The 16,947-nt window shown below is 42.4% G+C and overlaps 1 protein-coding gene across 1 annotated transcript in view; it reads left to right on the top strand.

Annotated features, from left to right (window-relative positions):
• The window catches only part of HINT3 (histidine triad nucleotide binding protein 3), a 211,521-nt gene extending 195,440 nt beyond the window's left edge, over positions 1-16,081 (top strand). Inside the window, exon 5 of the mRNA XM_069234816.1 lies at positions 14,359-16,081. Coding sequence (XP_069090917.1) covers positions 14,359-14,406 — 48 coding nt within the window. The 3' untranslated portion in view covers positions 14,407-16,081. The remainder of the gene's footprint in view (positions 1-14,358) is intronic.
• Positions 16,082-16,947: the final 866 nt, after the last annotated feature.

Here is a 16,947-nt window from a genome sequence, read left to right on the forward strand (position 1 = left end):
ACTTGTCTATGTCCTCGCCCACCACAAAATTTGGCACCACATTCTTGGGTATATGAACCTTTTTCTCCCCTACAAGTCCTGCATGTATGATGCCACTATCACTGCTGGACTCTGACTGTCTCGCCTTGATCTCCAGCTCCTTGAGACTCAGTTCATGAGCCAACAAAAGTTTTTTCTCAGCCAAGGCTCTCTCAGCTTCAATCTGTTTGGCTGCTCTTTCAGCCTCAGCTTGCTTGGCTTCTCTCTCTGCTCTCCTTTCCTCATGTTGAGCCTCAGTTTCCAACCTTGCCATCTCCAATTGAAACCCTCTCTCCTCCTGCCTTTCCTCTGCGGTCAGGCCTTGATCAGAGACACTGCTCCCTGGTTTGGCAGGGGGCACAATTGCAGTGGTAACATCATCCACTGATGGCAAAAAATCCTCTGAGGGGCCATCCTCTGGACTCTCCTCCTCCGCATCCTCCTCTGAATGGGCTTCTGCCCAGGCCCTCAGCGCCATTTGAAATTCCTCCTTTATGGAGGCACCTTGGGTGGGTACTCCCATATCCCTGCAGAATCCTTTCAGCTGTGCGACAGTATATGTCTCCAACAGGGCCAGGTCAAAATCTCCTGCTTGAGACCCAGCCTGAGACATGTTGAGTTAGGATTTTAGTAAAAGAATTGTCAGGGAAAAATCGAATTTGCAAAAAGAGATCAAAATCAAGTTGACCTTCAACTGTGGGTAGGTAGTGAGATACTTAGCTACTGTATGTCACTGCACAAATACAAGTCCTATCCTCACCACTGATCACCAATGTTAGAAATGGGGTCAGTATGAACATTCCAAAAGCTTGAAAGGTAAATTATTTGTCTGCATTTGTTGTTCGTTATTGTTATTTAAACTCTGGGGAAATCCTTCAGAAGCGTTTGTGTACTGTACGTAAAAAATTCAAATGGAGGAAAAAGTTGAGAAGTCTACAGTTGCATTAGATATGCCATAGAATACATTCAAAGCCGTGCACACCTTCCAAGATATTAGATCTTGTTTAGATGAAGCATATGTTTTAGTAGGAGGCTCTGTGACCGGTGTGTCTACCTTACTGAAGCGTGCCACCTGTAGAAAATAGAGCTTCAAGGAGAGAAGCCTCAACCTAATTTTATAAACGTACCCTCCTGTCCATTAAGCCTTACTGCTGAGTATAGTCAGACCCCTTGGCCCAAAGCTGTTAGGGTCATGTTTCCATAGAAAAATCATGTTTTGGGTTGGTAATAACTTTAACACTATTTTACAAAGCTTCTACAAGAAATTTTCTAGAAAACAAAAATTCATCCACGTTGGAATATTTAAGGGTGATCCCTCAAGATGAGGCTGAGAAAAAGTTAGAGGTGTCTCAAAACGTGTTTTCCCAATTCAGTTTTCCACAGGAAAAATGATAGTTATACTGCAAAAACAGATGAGTGGATTTACACCACATTTGGTAGGAAACAAGATATTGGTTCTGAAAGCGTACATTTTGAGATTTGATGTCAATCCATTAAGTCAGTTTTGAGAAATTGAGGTTCAAAATATTTGTAGAATTTAAACTGCGGAGGCGACAGTTCTAGAGATGAGATCTGATGGGCTGCCACCTCAGCAACAAAAATGTAGCAGCAGCCATTTTAGGTTTCGGGGACTCGGTCCCCTGTCCTTAAAATAAGTAGAAAAAATTATAAGAGGGCAGGGTGGAAATACCAGAGAGGGGCCAAAAACATTTTTAAAAAAATATTGGTACAAGAGATGTGGAGTGCTGAGTTACACAAATAAATAAAAAACTATGTCAGCCTTTTGCCCTTTTTCAGGGCTCAGGGGGTCAACAGTATTTCTTTCTTGCAGAGGTGGGTGTGTGGCGCCCCCTTCTTCTAGCCTTAAAGAGGCTCTGGGGATCGTATCCCCTGCGCTCATATGGCTCTCCCATCAGGTGGGAGCAGACTTTTGCTTGTTTTGCCTGTTTGCGCTTGGGTGTGCTCCAGGAGCAGAGTAAAAATCGGATCCCGCAGGGCCGTGGGGCTGCAGGGGCCGTGGGACTCCTCCTTCAGACCCAATATACAAGGTTTGATCCAGCAAAATAAAGAGTCTGGTTCCTGGCAGCACCCAGGATGGGTGCTGGCTGGGGACTATCAGAGGCCCTGGGGGATCCCCCGCTGCAGCCAACATACAAGGCATATGAGGGTGCCCTGGGTGGGTGGGAGCCCCCCTCACCCTGCAATACCTTCTTCAAAAAAGAAATTGCATGGTAGAGCTTTGGGGATTCCTCACAACACCCACAATTTGCTCGTATTGAGGTTGCCCCTATTGAACACCAGGGCACCCTTAAAAAGAAGAAAAAAAGAGTAATAACTATGGATTAGGAGCTGCTCATTAATTATTCAAAGCTCCATGCTAGTAGCACCCCATAATGCCCTGCGAAGGCTTTTGAATAATAATTTTGGATCCTGGTGGCTCCCTGAGAAGTGGCAGGGCTACCTCTAAGTATTTGTTAATGTTATGGAGGGCTATAAGGTGTGCAGCAGCCTTCACCAACATTAACAAAAATATCACAGTAACCTTCCTGGGTCATTGAAGCCATGATCCTAGGAGACCTTGCCATATTTTATTAAAGCCTGTATGCTCCTCAGCTGGTGTCCAGAGACCCATTTTGGTTGGTCCTATGGCTGCACTTTGTGGCCTGAAAAATGGTAACAAAAGTCCCAAATATATGTTAATGTTTTTTCAAAAGGCCTTATTGAAAATATTCATGACAGTCACCTTTATTAAACACTGCTCTGTGTGAATTTATAAAATATACATTTGATTATAGTTATTGGTCACTTTTGGCAAAGACAAGAGATCTGCTTTAGAAATGTATTGCTGTGCTTACCCCTTTATAAAGCCTGTAGGTCTGCTTTTTTAAATTTGGTGTTCTGACCCTTTGAAAAAGTCAACAGGTCTGTCTTACTTAAAATAACACCTATTGTATTGTTTCAGCACATAATCAGGCATGTGTGCCCACTGAGGGTTGGGCTCAGGGCCTTGCTGCGTGCGCCTCTGTGGGAGTGATAGGGTGCAGGGCCTGGCTACAGGTGGTTTTATTTGTGCTCTGTGAGAGTTTGGGAGCAGGGCCTGACAAAAGACTGATTGATGGGGAGGGTTGGGGGCAGGGTCTGGCCAAAGGCTGTGTGCTGAGGGGCTTTGAGTGCAGGGCCTGGCCAAAGGCAATGCGCTGCAGGGGTTAGCTGCAAGGCCTTGCGCAGTGGAGAGGGGAGGGAACCTGTGTGCGTCCAACCCAATGCCACACATGGCCAATTTGGTGAAAAGGGGTAAGTCAGTTAAGTAGATTTTGAGAAATTAAGGTTAAAAAGTGTATGCATATCTGGGTGGTTCGCTTCGCAAGACTCTTGTGAGCATGTAGCTTCAAATAACAGAGCAATCTGATTGGCTGAGGGGACTTTTTTTTCCCCGTTCAGTTGGCCGCAAAATAGCAAAACTTCAACGTATGAGGCGTCCTGAAGAAGAAAAAAACAAGGGTTAAGTAGGTAGGGAAACCTGACAGCCTGGATGTAGTTGTAGGAAAGTACCATCTTGCCTGGCATGTTACCCCCATTTTTCACTGTATATATGTTGTTTTAGTTGTATGTGTCACTGGGACCCTGTTCTCCAGGGCCCCAGTGCTCATAAGTGTGCCTGAATGTGTTACCTGTGTAGTGACTAACTGTCTCACTGAGGCTCTGCTAATCAGAACCTCAGTGGTTATGCTCTCTCATTTCTTTCAAATTGTCACTGACAGGCTAGTGACCAATTTTACCAATTTACATTGGCTTACTGGAACACCCTTATAATTCCCTAGTATATGGTACTGAGGTACCCAGGGTATTGGGGTTCCAGGAGATCCCTATGGGCTGCAGCATTTCTTTTGCCACCCATAGGGAGCTCTGACAATTCTTACACAGGCCTGCCACTGCAGCCTGAGTGAAATAACGTCCACGTTATTTCACAGCCATTTTACACTGCACTTAAGTAACTTATAAGTCACCTATATGTCTAACCTTTACCTGGTAAAGGTTAGGTGCAAAGTTACTTAGTGTGAGGGCACCCTGGCACTAGCCAAGGTGCCCCCACATTGTTCAGGGCCAATTCCCCGGACTTTGTGAGTGCGGGGACACCATTACACGCGTGCACTACATATAGGTCACTACCTATATGTAGCTTCACAATGGTAACTCCGAATATGGCCATGTAACATGTCTATGATCATGGAATTGCCCCCTCTATACCATCCTGGCATAGTTGGCACAATCCCATGATCCCAGTGGTCTGTAGCACAGACCCTGGTACTGCCAAACTGCCCTTCCTGGGGTTTCACTGCAGCTGCTGCTGCTGCCAACCCCTCAGACAGGCATCTGCCCTCCTGGGGTCCAGCCAGGCCTGGCCCAGGATGGCAGAACAAAGGACTTCCTCTGAGAGAGGGTGTTACACCCTCTCCCTTTGGAAAATGGTGTGAAGGCAGGGGAGGAGTAGCCCCCCCAGCCTCTGGAAATGCTTTCTTGGGCACAGATGTGCCCAATTCTGCATAAGCCAGTCTACATTGGTTCAGGGGACCCCTTAGCCCTGCTCTGGCGCGAAACTGGACAAAGGAAAGGGGAGTGACCACTCCCCTGACCTGCACCTCCCCTGGGAGGTGTCCAGAGCTCCTCCAGTGTGCTCCAGACCTCTGCCATCTTGGAAACAGAGGTGCTGCTGGCACACTGGACTGCTCTGAGTGGCCAGTGCCACCAGGTGACATCAGAGACTCCTTGTGATAGGCTCCTTCAGGTGTTGCTAGCCTATCCTCTCTCATAGGTAGCCAAACCCTCTTTTCTGGCTATTTAGGGTCTCTGTCTCTGGGGAAACTTTAGATAACGAATGCAAGAGCTCATCCGAGTTCCTCTGCATCTCTCTCTTCACCTTCTGCCAAGGAATCGACTGCTGACCACGCTGGAAGCCTGCAAACCTGCAGACCTGCAACATAGTAGCAAAGACGACTACTGCAACTCTGTAACGCAGATCCTGCCACCTTCTCAACTGTTTTCCTGGTGGTGCATGCTGTGGGGGTAGTCTGCCTCCTCTCTGCACTAGAAGCTCCGAAGAAATCTCCCGTGGGTCGACGGAATCTTCCCCCTGCAACCGCAGGCACCAAAAAGCTGCATTACCGGTCCCTTGGGTCTCCTCTCAGCACGACGAGCGAGGTCCCTCGAATCCAGCAACTCTGTCCAAGTGGCCCCCACAGTCCAGTGACTCTTCAGTCCAAGTTTGGTGGAGGTAAGTCCTTGCCTCACCTCGCTAGACTGCATTGCTGGGAACCGCGACTTTTGCAGCTACTCCGGCCTCCGTGCACTTCCGGCGGAAATCCTTTGTGCACAGTCCAGCCTGGGTCCACGGCACTCTAACCTGCATTGCACGACTTTCTAAGTTGGTCTCCGGCGACGTGGGACTCCTTTGTGTAACTTCGGGTGAGCACCGTTTCACGCATCCTCGTAGTGCCTGTTTCTGGCACTTCTCCGGGTGCTACCTGCTGCTAAGAGGGCTCCTTGTCTTGCTCGACGTCCCCTCTACCTCCTGGTCCACTTTGCGACCTCCTGGTCCTTCCTGGGCCACAGCAGCATCCAAAAACGCTAACCGCACGATTTGCAGCTAGCAAGGCTTGTTGGCGTTCTTTCGGCGGGAAAACACTTCTGCACGACTCTCCACGGCGAGAGGGATCCGTCCACCAAAGGGGAAGTCTCCAGCCCTTTTCGTTCCTGCAGAAACCTCAGCTTCTTCTGTCCAGTAGAAGCTTCTTTGCATCCACAGCTGGCATTTCCTGGTCATATGCCCATCTCCGACTTGCTTGTGACTTTTGGACTTGGTCCCCTTGTTCCACGGGTACCCTAGATTGGAAATCCATCGTTGTTGCATTGTTGGTTTGTGTCTTTCCTGCATTATTCCTCTAACACGACTTCTTTATCCTTAGGGGAACTTTAGTGCAATTTGCACTCCCTTTTCAGGGTCTTGGGGAGGGTTATTTTTCTAACTCTCACTATTTTCTAATAGTCCCAGCGACCCTCTACAAGGTCACATAGGTTTGGGGTCCATCCGTGGTTCGCATTCCACTTTTGGAGTATATGGTTTGTGTTGCCCCTATCCCTATGTGTCCCCATTGTAACTATACATTGTTTGCACTGTTTTCTAAGACTATACTGCATATTTTTGCTATTGTGTATATATATCTTGTGTATATTTCCTATCCTCTCACTGAGGGTACACTCTAAGATACTTTGGCATATTGTCATAAAAATAAAGTACCTTTATTTTTAGTATAACTGTGTATTGTGTTTTCTTATGATATTGTGCATATGACACTAAGTGGTACTGTAGTCGCTTCACACGTCTCCTAGTTCAGCCTTAGCTGCTCTGCTAAGCTACCATTATCTATCAGCCTAAGCTGCTAGACACCCTATACACTAATAAGGGATAACTGGGCCTGGTGCAAGGTGCAAGTACCCCTTGGTACTCACTACAAGCCAGTCCAGCCTCCTACAGTAGTGTATCAGATTTAAAAACAAAATGTTTTTTTGGGTTGCTGCATCCCGCTGGACTCTTGCGGGAGCCAGAGAGACCCCTGTGCTCCCGTGAGAGTCCCACCAGAGTACAGGGGCCGCGTTGATTCCAGCAGATTTGGAAAAGCATTTAAAAAAAAGTAGGGCGATAAGTGTCTGTGGTGGGTTGGCTGCAGAGGAGCACATCTGAAGGCCGTGTGAGGCAGGAGGTTGGGCGCTCATACCCACGCCATGCACTGTGATGGACTTCTTACTCTACGTAAAAAAAAATAGAAATTCACGGACACCTCTGACAGTTAAATAGACATCATAGTTAGGAATTGTAATAATATCATACTTTACATTAAAAAAAAAAAACTTAGAAAGCTAGTGAAAAAAAACAAGGTTAGAGGGACATTACAGTTGTGTGAAAATGTCAGTTAAACATACCATTTTAGAGTAACAAAACCACTGAAATTCATCCGTGATATTTATCTTAAGTAACTATAACTCATGCCCTCAAGCAACTATAACTCACCCTTCACCGTACAACGCTTATACCCCCACATAGTACATCTCTCATGACATGTATGACATTGATAATGTCACTGCTGATATTCGAGATGAAATAATTGATGATAACACTGTGCATGACGGGGTGAAAAGTTATAATTACATTAGGGCACGAGTTAAGGTTACTTAACCCCTTCGCTGCCAGGTCTTTTCTCCCTCAGGTGCCAGGCCTTTTTTTGCCTATTTGGGGCACTGCGCACTTAGGACTTCATAACTTTTTGTCCACATAAGCTACCCACGCCAAATTTGCTTCCTTTTTTTCCAACATTCTAGGGATTTTAAAGATACCCAAAGTTTGTGGGTTCCCGTGGAGGAGACCAAGAAATTAGCCAAAATACAGTGAAAGTTTCTTTTTTTTTTTTAAAGGGGGAAAAGGGCTGCAGAAGAAGGCTTGTGTTTCTTTCCCTGAAAATGGCATCCACAAAAGGTGTATGGTGCTAAAACCCCCATCTTCCCATCTTTCAGAAACAAGCAGACTTGAATCAGAAAACCACATTTTTCAACACAATTTTGGCATTTTACTTGGGACATACTCCTTTTTTTACTATTTTTTGTGTTTTCAGCCTCCTTCCAGTTGGTGACAGAAATGGGTGTGAAACCAGTGCTGGAGCCCGGACAGCTAAACACTTCTGAAAAGTAGACAAAATTCTGAATTCAGCAAGGGGTCATTTGTGTAGATCATACAAGGTTTTTCTACAGAAGATAACAGCTGAAATAAAAAAATATTGAAATTGAGGTGAAAACAACAGACATTTTTCTCCACGTTTTACTCTAACTTTTTCCTGCGATGTCAGATTTTCAAAAGCAATATCCCATTCAGTCTGCTGGACTCTAATGATTGCGGGATATATAGGGCTTTTAGGTTCATCAAGACCCCTAGGTACCCAGAGCCAATAAATGAGTGGCACCTTGCAACGTTTTTTTTTTTGTATACCGGGTATACAGCAATTCATTTGGTGGAATATAAAGTGAAAAATAGGTATCAAGAAAACCTTGGTATTTCCAAAATGGGCACAAGATAAGGTGTTGAGAAGCAGAGGTTATTTGCAGATCTCTGAATTCTGGGGTCCCCTTACTAGTTTGTGAATTACAGGGCATTTTTCAAATAGACGTCTTTTTTACACACTGTCTTACATTTGGAAGGAAAATATGTAGAGAAAAACAAGGGGTGATAAAACTTGTTCTTCTATTCTGTGTTCCCCCAAGTCTCCTAATAAAAATGGTACCTCACTTGCGTGGGTAGGCCTAATGCCCGCGACAGGAAACGCAACATGGACACATCACATTTTTACATTGAAATCTGACGTGTTTTTTGCAAAGTGCCTAGCTGTGGATTTTGGCCTCTGGTTCAGCCGGCACCTAGGAAAACCCAGCAAACCTATACATTTTTTAAAACTAGACAACTAGGGGAATTCAGAATGAGGTGACCTGTGGGACTCTCACCATTGTTTTCTTACCCAGAATCCTCAGCAAATCTCAAATGTAGCTACAAAATCACATTTTCTCACGTTTCTGTGTGGGATCACCACACCGGCACAAATTTCCTACCACCCAACGTTCCACTCAGTCTCCCAGTAAAAATGATACCTCACATGTGTAGGTGGGCCAAGTGCCTGTGACAGGGAAGAGCCAAAAACATGTTGAAAATGACCGGGAACCAGAGCGGGCAGTTTGGAAAAAAATGTTTTTAGGCTTTCAAGTGGGGCAGACTTTTTATCGGTATAGATGCGACAATGCTGGGTGGTAGGAATTTTGTGGTTTCCTGCAGATTCCGGAAGGCTCCATCACAAAAATGTGGGACAAATGTGTGATTTCAAGCAAAGTTGGAGGTTTGTAGGGCATTGTGGGTAAGAAAATGGTGCAGGGTGCATGTGAAGCTCACCACCCTGAATTCGCCCAGATCCTTAGTTTTCAGTTGTGTCTAGGTCTCATAGATTTTTCTACATGGCAGAGTCCCAAAGTCCAAGAAGTGCAGCCCTCACCATTCCAAGTGGGACGATAGACAGGCTCTCATAGCCCAAATGTTAGACCAAAACCCAAAATAATCAAATGTTCTCTTGTCGTGGGAGGAGATGTTTTAGTGTTGGGGGGGAAGAGCTCAAAGACTGTTACCCCCTTCAGTTGGGGGCATAACCATGCCCATACTGGTTGGTAGCCACCACCCGACTATTTTTTTTTTTTATTCCTTGGCATCAAGTAGGCTTCCTGCCCCCCTGAGGAGTGGATCGGGGATAAATGCCCCATCTGCCCACAGGTGGGCAGAACAACTTGGTCCCCATTTATTTGGGGTGGGGGTATGGCCATTTGAAAAAAAAAAATCTTCCCTGGTTTCTTGTGGGCTTTCGCCCTCCCTTGGGGGCAGATGGGCCTTACAAAATAGGACGATCTGCCCCTAAGTGAGACAGAGATGGCCAAAAATAAATTTGCCCCCTTTGTCTAAGGGGTCGCTCCCCAGCTGTTAAAAAAAAAAAAAAAAAAGTTCCTGGGGATGGGGTGGGGGGTTCAGAAAAGTCTCATAAAACATTTCTCCCTGGGGAGCGATCCGTGCCTAATGGGTCTCTCCCCTTATCAATGTAAACAACCCAAAAAAAACATTGGTGTCTAGTGGTTTCTGCGCAGCCCCCGAGGGGGGGCAGATCAGCCTAATTAATAAATTGCCCCCTGGGGAGCGACCCTTGTCTAAGGGGTCACTCCCCTTATCAATATAAACAAAAAGAAAATCCCTCATGTTTAGTAGCTTTTGCCCCCCAGGGGCAGATCGGACTAATTAATATAGGAAGGGAGTGAGTCGATGAGTGTCTTTTTGAAAAGATAAGTCAGACAGCACCTTAGTTATTAGCAAAAAAACAAAATGTTCTTCCTATGGAAATTCTGACCTAACTTGAACTACAAAGGGCTGACCCCACTCTTCCATTTTATAAAATATAGATATATAGATATTAATATAGATATTAATTGTATAGTGGCAGTAGCCACTCTGTAGTTATAGTTAGGGTTCCCAGGTATAGGAACTCCTTGGAATTTTGCTAGCTAATAACTTTGCCCCCGCTTCACAAATCTTCACAGAACTTTCCAGAACTATAGGGTTTTTTTTTATTTACATTGCAGAGGATGTAAAGTTTCACAGTGGCTGGTGAAAGGAATCCTAAGATAAAATGGGGTCCCAAAATGTGTTTTTTCACCAATGCATTTTCCTTAGACTCTTGTATCTCATGTATCTCACGTAGCACGAAAACAGCTGAACGGATTTTCATTAAATTTGGAAGTATTATACATTAAGGTGTTCAGATGATCCATTTGGGAACTATAGGTAAGCAAGATGAGATTTTTTCAGTTATAAGGGATTTAAACTTAGTGGTATTTGTTGTTGGGGTAGTGTTGTTAACTTATGTGGTATTTTGCGATATTTTGTGAAACTACCACAGTACATAACGATGACATGGTATTATGCAATTGCCTAATTACTGTTTTTACTAAAATTAAATGCAGCCATAGTTGTTTTTAGTACACTTTGGCTGTGTTCAGCGTTACGCCCTTAGATATAGATAAATATTAAGTTTGATATGTTTCCCTTCCTATTACCACTTTTACTAAGTGGTAATAGGTAGGAAACATTTTTTACATTTTTAAATATTTAAAATGAAATTTATAGTGGTCCCCTGTACTCCCTTGGAAGTACAGCGTAACTGCCTTGGAAGTACTGTGGTACTTGAAAGAAAATTAAAAAATATCTTAGAAAAATTAAAAGTACACTGTACTACACTATACTTTCTAGATTTTCCATTTTTAACATATTTAATTCTCTACAGAGTACTGTGGTAATACCTACCAAATACAGTGCTAATTAAACATTTATCTTGTTTTTTTTTTTTAAAGCTGTTCTCTGTAAAGTGCTGTAAAATATTTAGAAACATAAATACATTTCTCTACCTTTTACTACTTTAACTGGTAAGGAACAAGAATTAAACCTACTACTTGCCTATATTTAAACCCGTAACCAACAATGCAGCGAAAGTGTGCCAGAAACAATGTAGCTGCCTTTTACGTTTTGTAAAGACAGCCATTAGCCAATCACTAAAAACCTTCTCATCGACATGTACCGTAGTATACCGCTGCACAACATATAACTTAGGGGCATTTTTACAAAATACTGGCGCAGCATGGCGCTGCTCCAAAATTGACAGAGCCGCGCTGCATCAGCTATGAAACGTAGGGATGCGCCGTATTTGTGTTTCCCCCTGCGCCAGTGCTTAATTAAATGCCTAGTGCCAGTGCAGCCACCCTTGTGCCATGATGCAAGGATGGCTGCATTGCTGGGGAGATTGTTTTTGTGCAGGAATGGACACCTTCCTGCACAAAAAAACTTTAATGGCGATTGGTTCTCTTTATGTGTGCTGCAAGATGCAGCACACATAAAAAGAGCAAACAACTAGAAGAGATTAAATAATTCCTCCTTTTGCACTGCTAATGACACCCCTGGGGTGGTGTTAGATTTTGGCGCTGCCACAGATTTACGATTTCTTGTAAATCTGGGGCAGTGTCAAAATGCAATGGGTGTTGCAGTGGAACGCCCACAGCAACACCCATTACTGCCCACATTACATCTACATCCACTCAGCCATTTACACAGTAGGTCTGTTTCAAATACCCCACTCCACTCTATTCCATTACAATGTATGCCACTCCATTTTTACTGCCCTCCAGAGTATGCCACTCCACTGTACACTACTCCACTCTACTAAACTACATTGTATGCTATTACACTCTATACCACTCCACTCTACACCTCTACACTACATGTTATTCCACTCTGCACCCTACACTTTACGCTATTACACTCAATGCTGTTCCATTCCATTCTTTGCCACTCCAGTGTGCTCCACTCCACTCTACGCTATTCCACTGTACTCCACTATACTGCACTTTACCACACTCCACTCTACGCCACTTAATGACACTCCACTCAACAACAGTAAACTCTACGAGTTCCAAAACATTTTTATTGAAAAAAAGACCATTGAAATTAAAAGGAAAAAAATAATTGTTAAACCTTTGTTATAAGTAGGAAAACTTTATTCTTTCTGTACAAACCAAACTTGAACTACACTAGCATTACAGTTTCTACTATTAGTGATTCATTTAATGTATAACTTATGGACCCCCTTTACATTACTATAACTTTATTTATTCTTTATCTACAAACCAAACTTAAACTATGCAAAAACGCAAAATGTGGATCCAATGTTTAGATGTAGTGGCTTCCTTTGTAGTGGTAATATTGTAATGAGTTGGTTTGCAATTGTCGCAGTGATCGTGACATACAACTGTCCAAAAGGACTAAAAATATTCCTTAGGTTTATTGTACGTCAGAGGTACCTCTGCAAAAACCTTCTATGTTAGATGTTCATGGCTGTGGGAGTTTATCCAAATTTGTAACTGTAGTGGCAGCTGTTGTTACATAGTTGGGAATACACAGTATCCCTATTTGAACTATAAGCTGATTAAAGTGCTAGCACCTCTGCTCTTCCCCCTCCGCTGTTAAGCTCGGCTTTAAGTTGCCATCATGAAGGTTTTCGGATCTTTCAGATCAATTCCACTTCCTCGTTTGAAAAATCCCAGAGCTTGATGCCCTCTATGTGCATGTAAGCAGCCCACACTCAGAATGGGTTTGATAAAGGTGCTGTCCTTCAATGCTCCACAGTCATGAAATTCCATTATGTTGATGTTCCTTCATGCTGTTTTGTCAGTTCTGTCAAAGTGTGAACTCATATCTCCTTTGCCTCTTCACCTTTGCAAATACCAGCCTTCATTCTACTGTAACAATTGCTTTTAAATGAAGATAAGCAGCCATTCTCTCACAGCGACTGACTTCCAGCCGTAGGAGAACAGTTTCTGCATCTGTACCTTCTGAAACTGAAAGTGAGCAATATGATCAGTCTGGTTAGAATTTTTAATAAACCCATGGATTACAGTTTAAAAAGCATATTACATTTTTTCTTTAAACAATAAGCTCTCGTGGTTGTAGAAATGCATTAGCAGTCTGCCATATTGAACTGCTGCCATAACGATAAAAATGTGAATAAAGACTACTAAGATATATTTTTATTGCGAATCAGAAGTGTGGTGAATTGTCTTTCTCGTAACGATCTTGAATGTACTATAAATATAGTTAACATTTCATTTTTTTTTTTTTTAAATCATTCCTTTGATAGTCGTTTTACATTGTTGGTGTTTAAGCAAAGACTTATAAGTAACATACAAAAATGTCAGTTAAATCCTTTGACAACTTTGAAGTAGAGATACCGCTGTAGGTTGTCAGGAATGGCCTTAGTTTACATTAGCAGACCAAAGTGTCTGCTTTGTGTTCAATTTACATGCAAGAGATGCAGAGTCATAGTCAAGCATAATTTAGGCATCTATTTGTGGGGTCCCTGAGAACTAACTAACTTGCTCCAGGTGTTGCCATATTGGCACCTAGAAAAGATTCCCAGTGTGCCGCCTGCATTGCCATCAGTGCCCACATTGATGGGCCGTTTATTGGTTCCGAGACTTCAAGCTCGGGAATGAAACTGGACATTTTACTGCACAGAAGTTAAATTGATCTTCCGGAAGGTAAAGAAACAATTAAAGTAGGTTTTCGTCTGTAAAAATTGATTAATGATTCCAAAAACCATTGGACAACCTCATGTATTCTAGGATAAATGCTATATTTTGTGTTAGATCTTCACAAGTATGATTTTGTTACAATAAGCTCATCAAGAAAAGATTAGTTGACAATTGAGTGTGCACTCTGTAGTTTAAAATGGTAAACTGTACCTAGTAATTACGGCTTCCGGTTTTATGGTATTATTTTTAACATTTTCGTCTGCATTTATCCATATTTACGATATGGGCATCTTATTGGTATTTATCCATTTTTATTTTATGTTTTGAAAAAAATAGTCTTAAGTGATATATTTCCACATTTATTTAACTCCCAGACGTGCACACTCATACTTGGATGCCTATTGCATTTTAGCAAATTAAGCAGCCACATATAACAAAACACTACACCCACAGGTACATGTTAGCCTGTAACAACAAACGCCTACAGGTACACGTTACCATGTAACTACAAATATATGTTAATTTGCTAAGTATTACTTCTTCTTGTGTTACAGAGGCGCGCTAGTGTACGAAAAGTATTTATCTGTTTCTTGAGCTGCAATATAACGTCTGCTTCCTCTTTTTTTGCTGCAGGCTGAACAGCTAATTGAGAGACTGCAGGCGGAAGTTACGACCAGTTGAGATGAAACAATCTGGATAAATGTCACTGTGAATTCATGTTTGTTCCCACCAATGTTATTTATAAAGCCTGTACTTGTTATACATGGTCTGCTAGACTATTCTTCATCAGGAATCCAGAGATATGTGAAAAACAGTGATTTGATTACCTTTTAACTAAAACTGTACAAGTCACACTGAAGAGTGGCGAGTAAGTGGACCCGCTTCACACGAATATTTATGTAATGCAGCGCAAAAAGCATGAATTAAAATATGAAACCAGAGTTTTGAACACACAAGTTGTATTTGCCCAGGACTTATTATCCATTTTTAGAGCAATTTTAAAGCAGTTGAAAAGGATGAGAGGGAAAGGATTCATTTTTCAAGACCCATGGTGTTTGCAAATATAGTTCTGTTACAGCTTTTAAACTGCTTGCGAAAAAGAGCAGCTGTGCTGGGACAGGCCTCACTTGTACTGTCCACAATGCTTACAATATAAAAATAGGAACAATTCTGGGCCATCCTATCACCTACCACGGTAATTTATACCCTTCACAGTGCATTTCTGCAACTGCCATTAAATTGCAATCTCTAAGCCAATTGTGAAGTGTCTTGATTATGTTAAAGACAAGGAGACCCGTATTAAACAGTCTCCTTTCTTACTATGTAGTTCACAGCCATTTAAAGAACTACAATTCCAATCATTCTGTTTAACCAAACAGGATATACCATTTAGTGTCCCAGTTAAGTCCACCATTTAAATTGGGCAGTCTTCATGAACACCGCCTGTTTTCTTGATGTGGCCTCACAGTTCAAAATCTGTCTGTAAACTTAAACATTAAAAAACGAAAAAATCCTATAACTAGCCATAATATGCCCCACTGTCCGTGACCAGTCTTCATCTCTGAGATCTATGCAAAGTCTGAATAGATATCGCCTTCGCAACCTCCGTTGTTTTAAGTTTACACACAGATTTTGAGCTGTAAGTGCTCATCTAGTAAAGGTGGTGTTCTTGTTGGGCGCCCTTTTTATTCTGTGGATTTAACTGGTGTACTAATTGGTATGCCCTGGTATTGGAATTGTAGTTCTTTAAATGGCCATGAATTAAACAGTAAGAAGAGAGAACACATAACAGAAGCCTCCGTCTTATAATAAAATTAGGTTTAAATCCGTGTTTAGGGACTCCAAAGTTGGGGTATATTCTGCATACATGGTGAGAATGAACCTCATTACAGTGTCCACCCGAGTTCGGGGAAGAGGCTGTGTTGATGACATATTTTATGTAACTTGTAGCATTATGTATCCTCTTACTAAGTGCATTGTTGCTGCCTGGATGGAAATAGTTTACTATTCAATAAAGTTTTGACCTAATTGATAGTGGCTTGTCTGGTAAGGTGCAGTGAGGTAAACTCTGATCCACTTCTTTAAGTGATCTATTTTTTCCTAATGAGTTGCACTATTCCTTAGGTGCCATGACAAGTTATGTGAAGAAACAGTGATTGTATGTCTTTATGTGTACACAGTAGGTGCTAAATTTTAACATGAATCTTTAAGTCAGCCTTCTAAGTGTCCTTGCAAAACTGTATGGATAAGGAATGGGTTAGTTTCCTAGACCGGACTGTCTGTTCAAAGAGTTGATTCCTATTTATTATTATGTAAATGACTACATCAATAAATTAATATATTATTTCATTTGAAAGCATGTGGTTGTTAAGTAATGTTGTTTTCCTTATTATTACATTCATGTTTCATTGCGTTTGATATTTACTTGCAACTTGGAGGTTCTACGATTAGCAGCTCTTGTCAAAGGCTTTGGTGTTCCGTTTCATTGCATACCCAGACAGAATCTTGGCTTGCAGTACGTCCATGACGAACCATATTTCAGTCTTTGTTTATTAAGGTGTGTGACACAAAATATACCACTTATCTGGACAGTGACAGTGCTTAGTGTCCATTAAAAACATTTCCTTACTGAAACATAAGGTTTGTGATCACATATGGCACAGTATAATCCACCAGCGGTGTCCACATTCACATTCCTGCTGTATAGACGGAGCTCTTTGTGTGGCGGCGTTCACATCTGTTCCCTCTTATCTACATAGAGCAAGGCACTTGTGCAAGCCTGCTGGGAACGCAAGAGAGCCCCGGACTTCTATCACTGAGTGAAGTAAATTGGTGTGTCACTTAAAGGTGAAGTTGAACGAATCATAGAAGCAAAGAGGGTGGGTGTCAAGGGAAAGAGAGCAGGAGGAGGACCGTATATACTGTATATATATATATATATATATATGAGGAAGTATGGAGAACTGGCCATGGTAAGGTTTAAAATGCCCCTTCTTTCATGCTGGTCCAGTCTTTTTGAGAGTGCATGCTCACATTCAAATGTGTTTGTAATTGGATAACCAGATACGTTCTTTCATAAGGTGAAGACTAATGGTGACCAGATTCAGGGCCGGCTTACAGTTACCGGGAACATCAAATTATATATTTTTTTCACATTGTGATTTCAACCGGTGAAAGCAAAAGCAGGTAAAATTTCTGACTGAAACTGGGGTAAAAGCATGC

Source organism: Pleurodeles waltl, chromosome 5, assembly GCF_031143425.1.
Source record: "Pleurodeles waltl isolate 20211129_DDA chromosome 5, aPleWal1.hap1.20221129, whole genome shotgun sequence".
NCBI classification, from domain to species: domain Eukaryota; kingdom Metazoa; phylum Chordata; class Amphibia; order Caudata; family Salamandridae; genus Pleurodeles; species Pleurodeles waltl.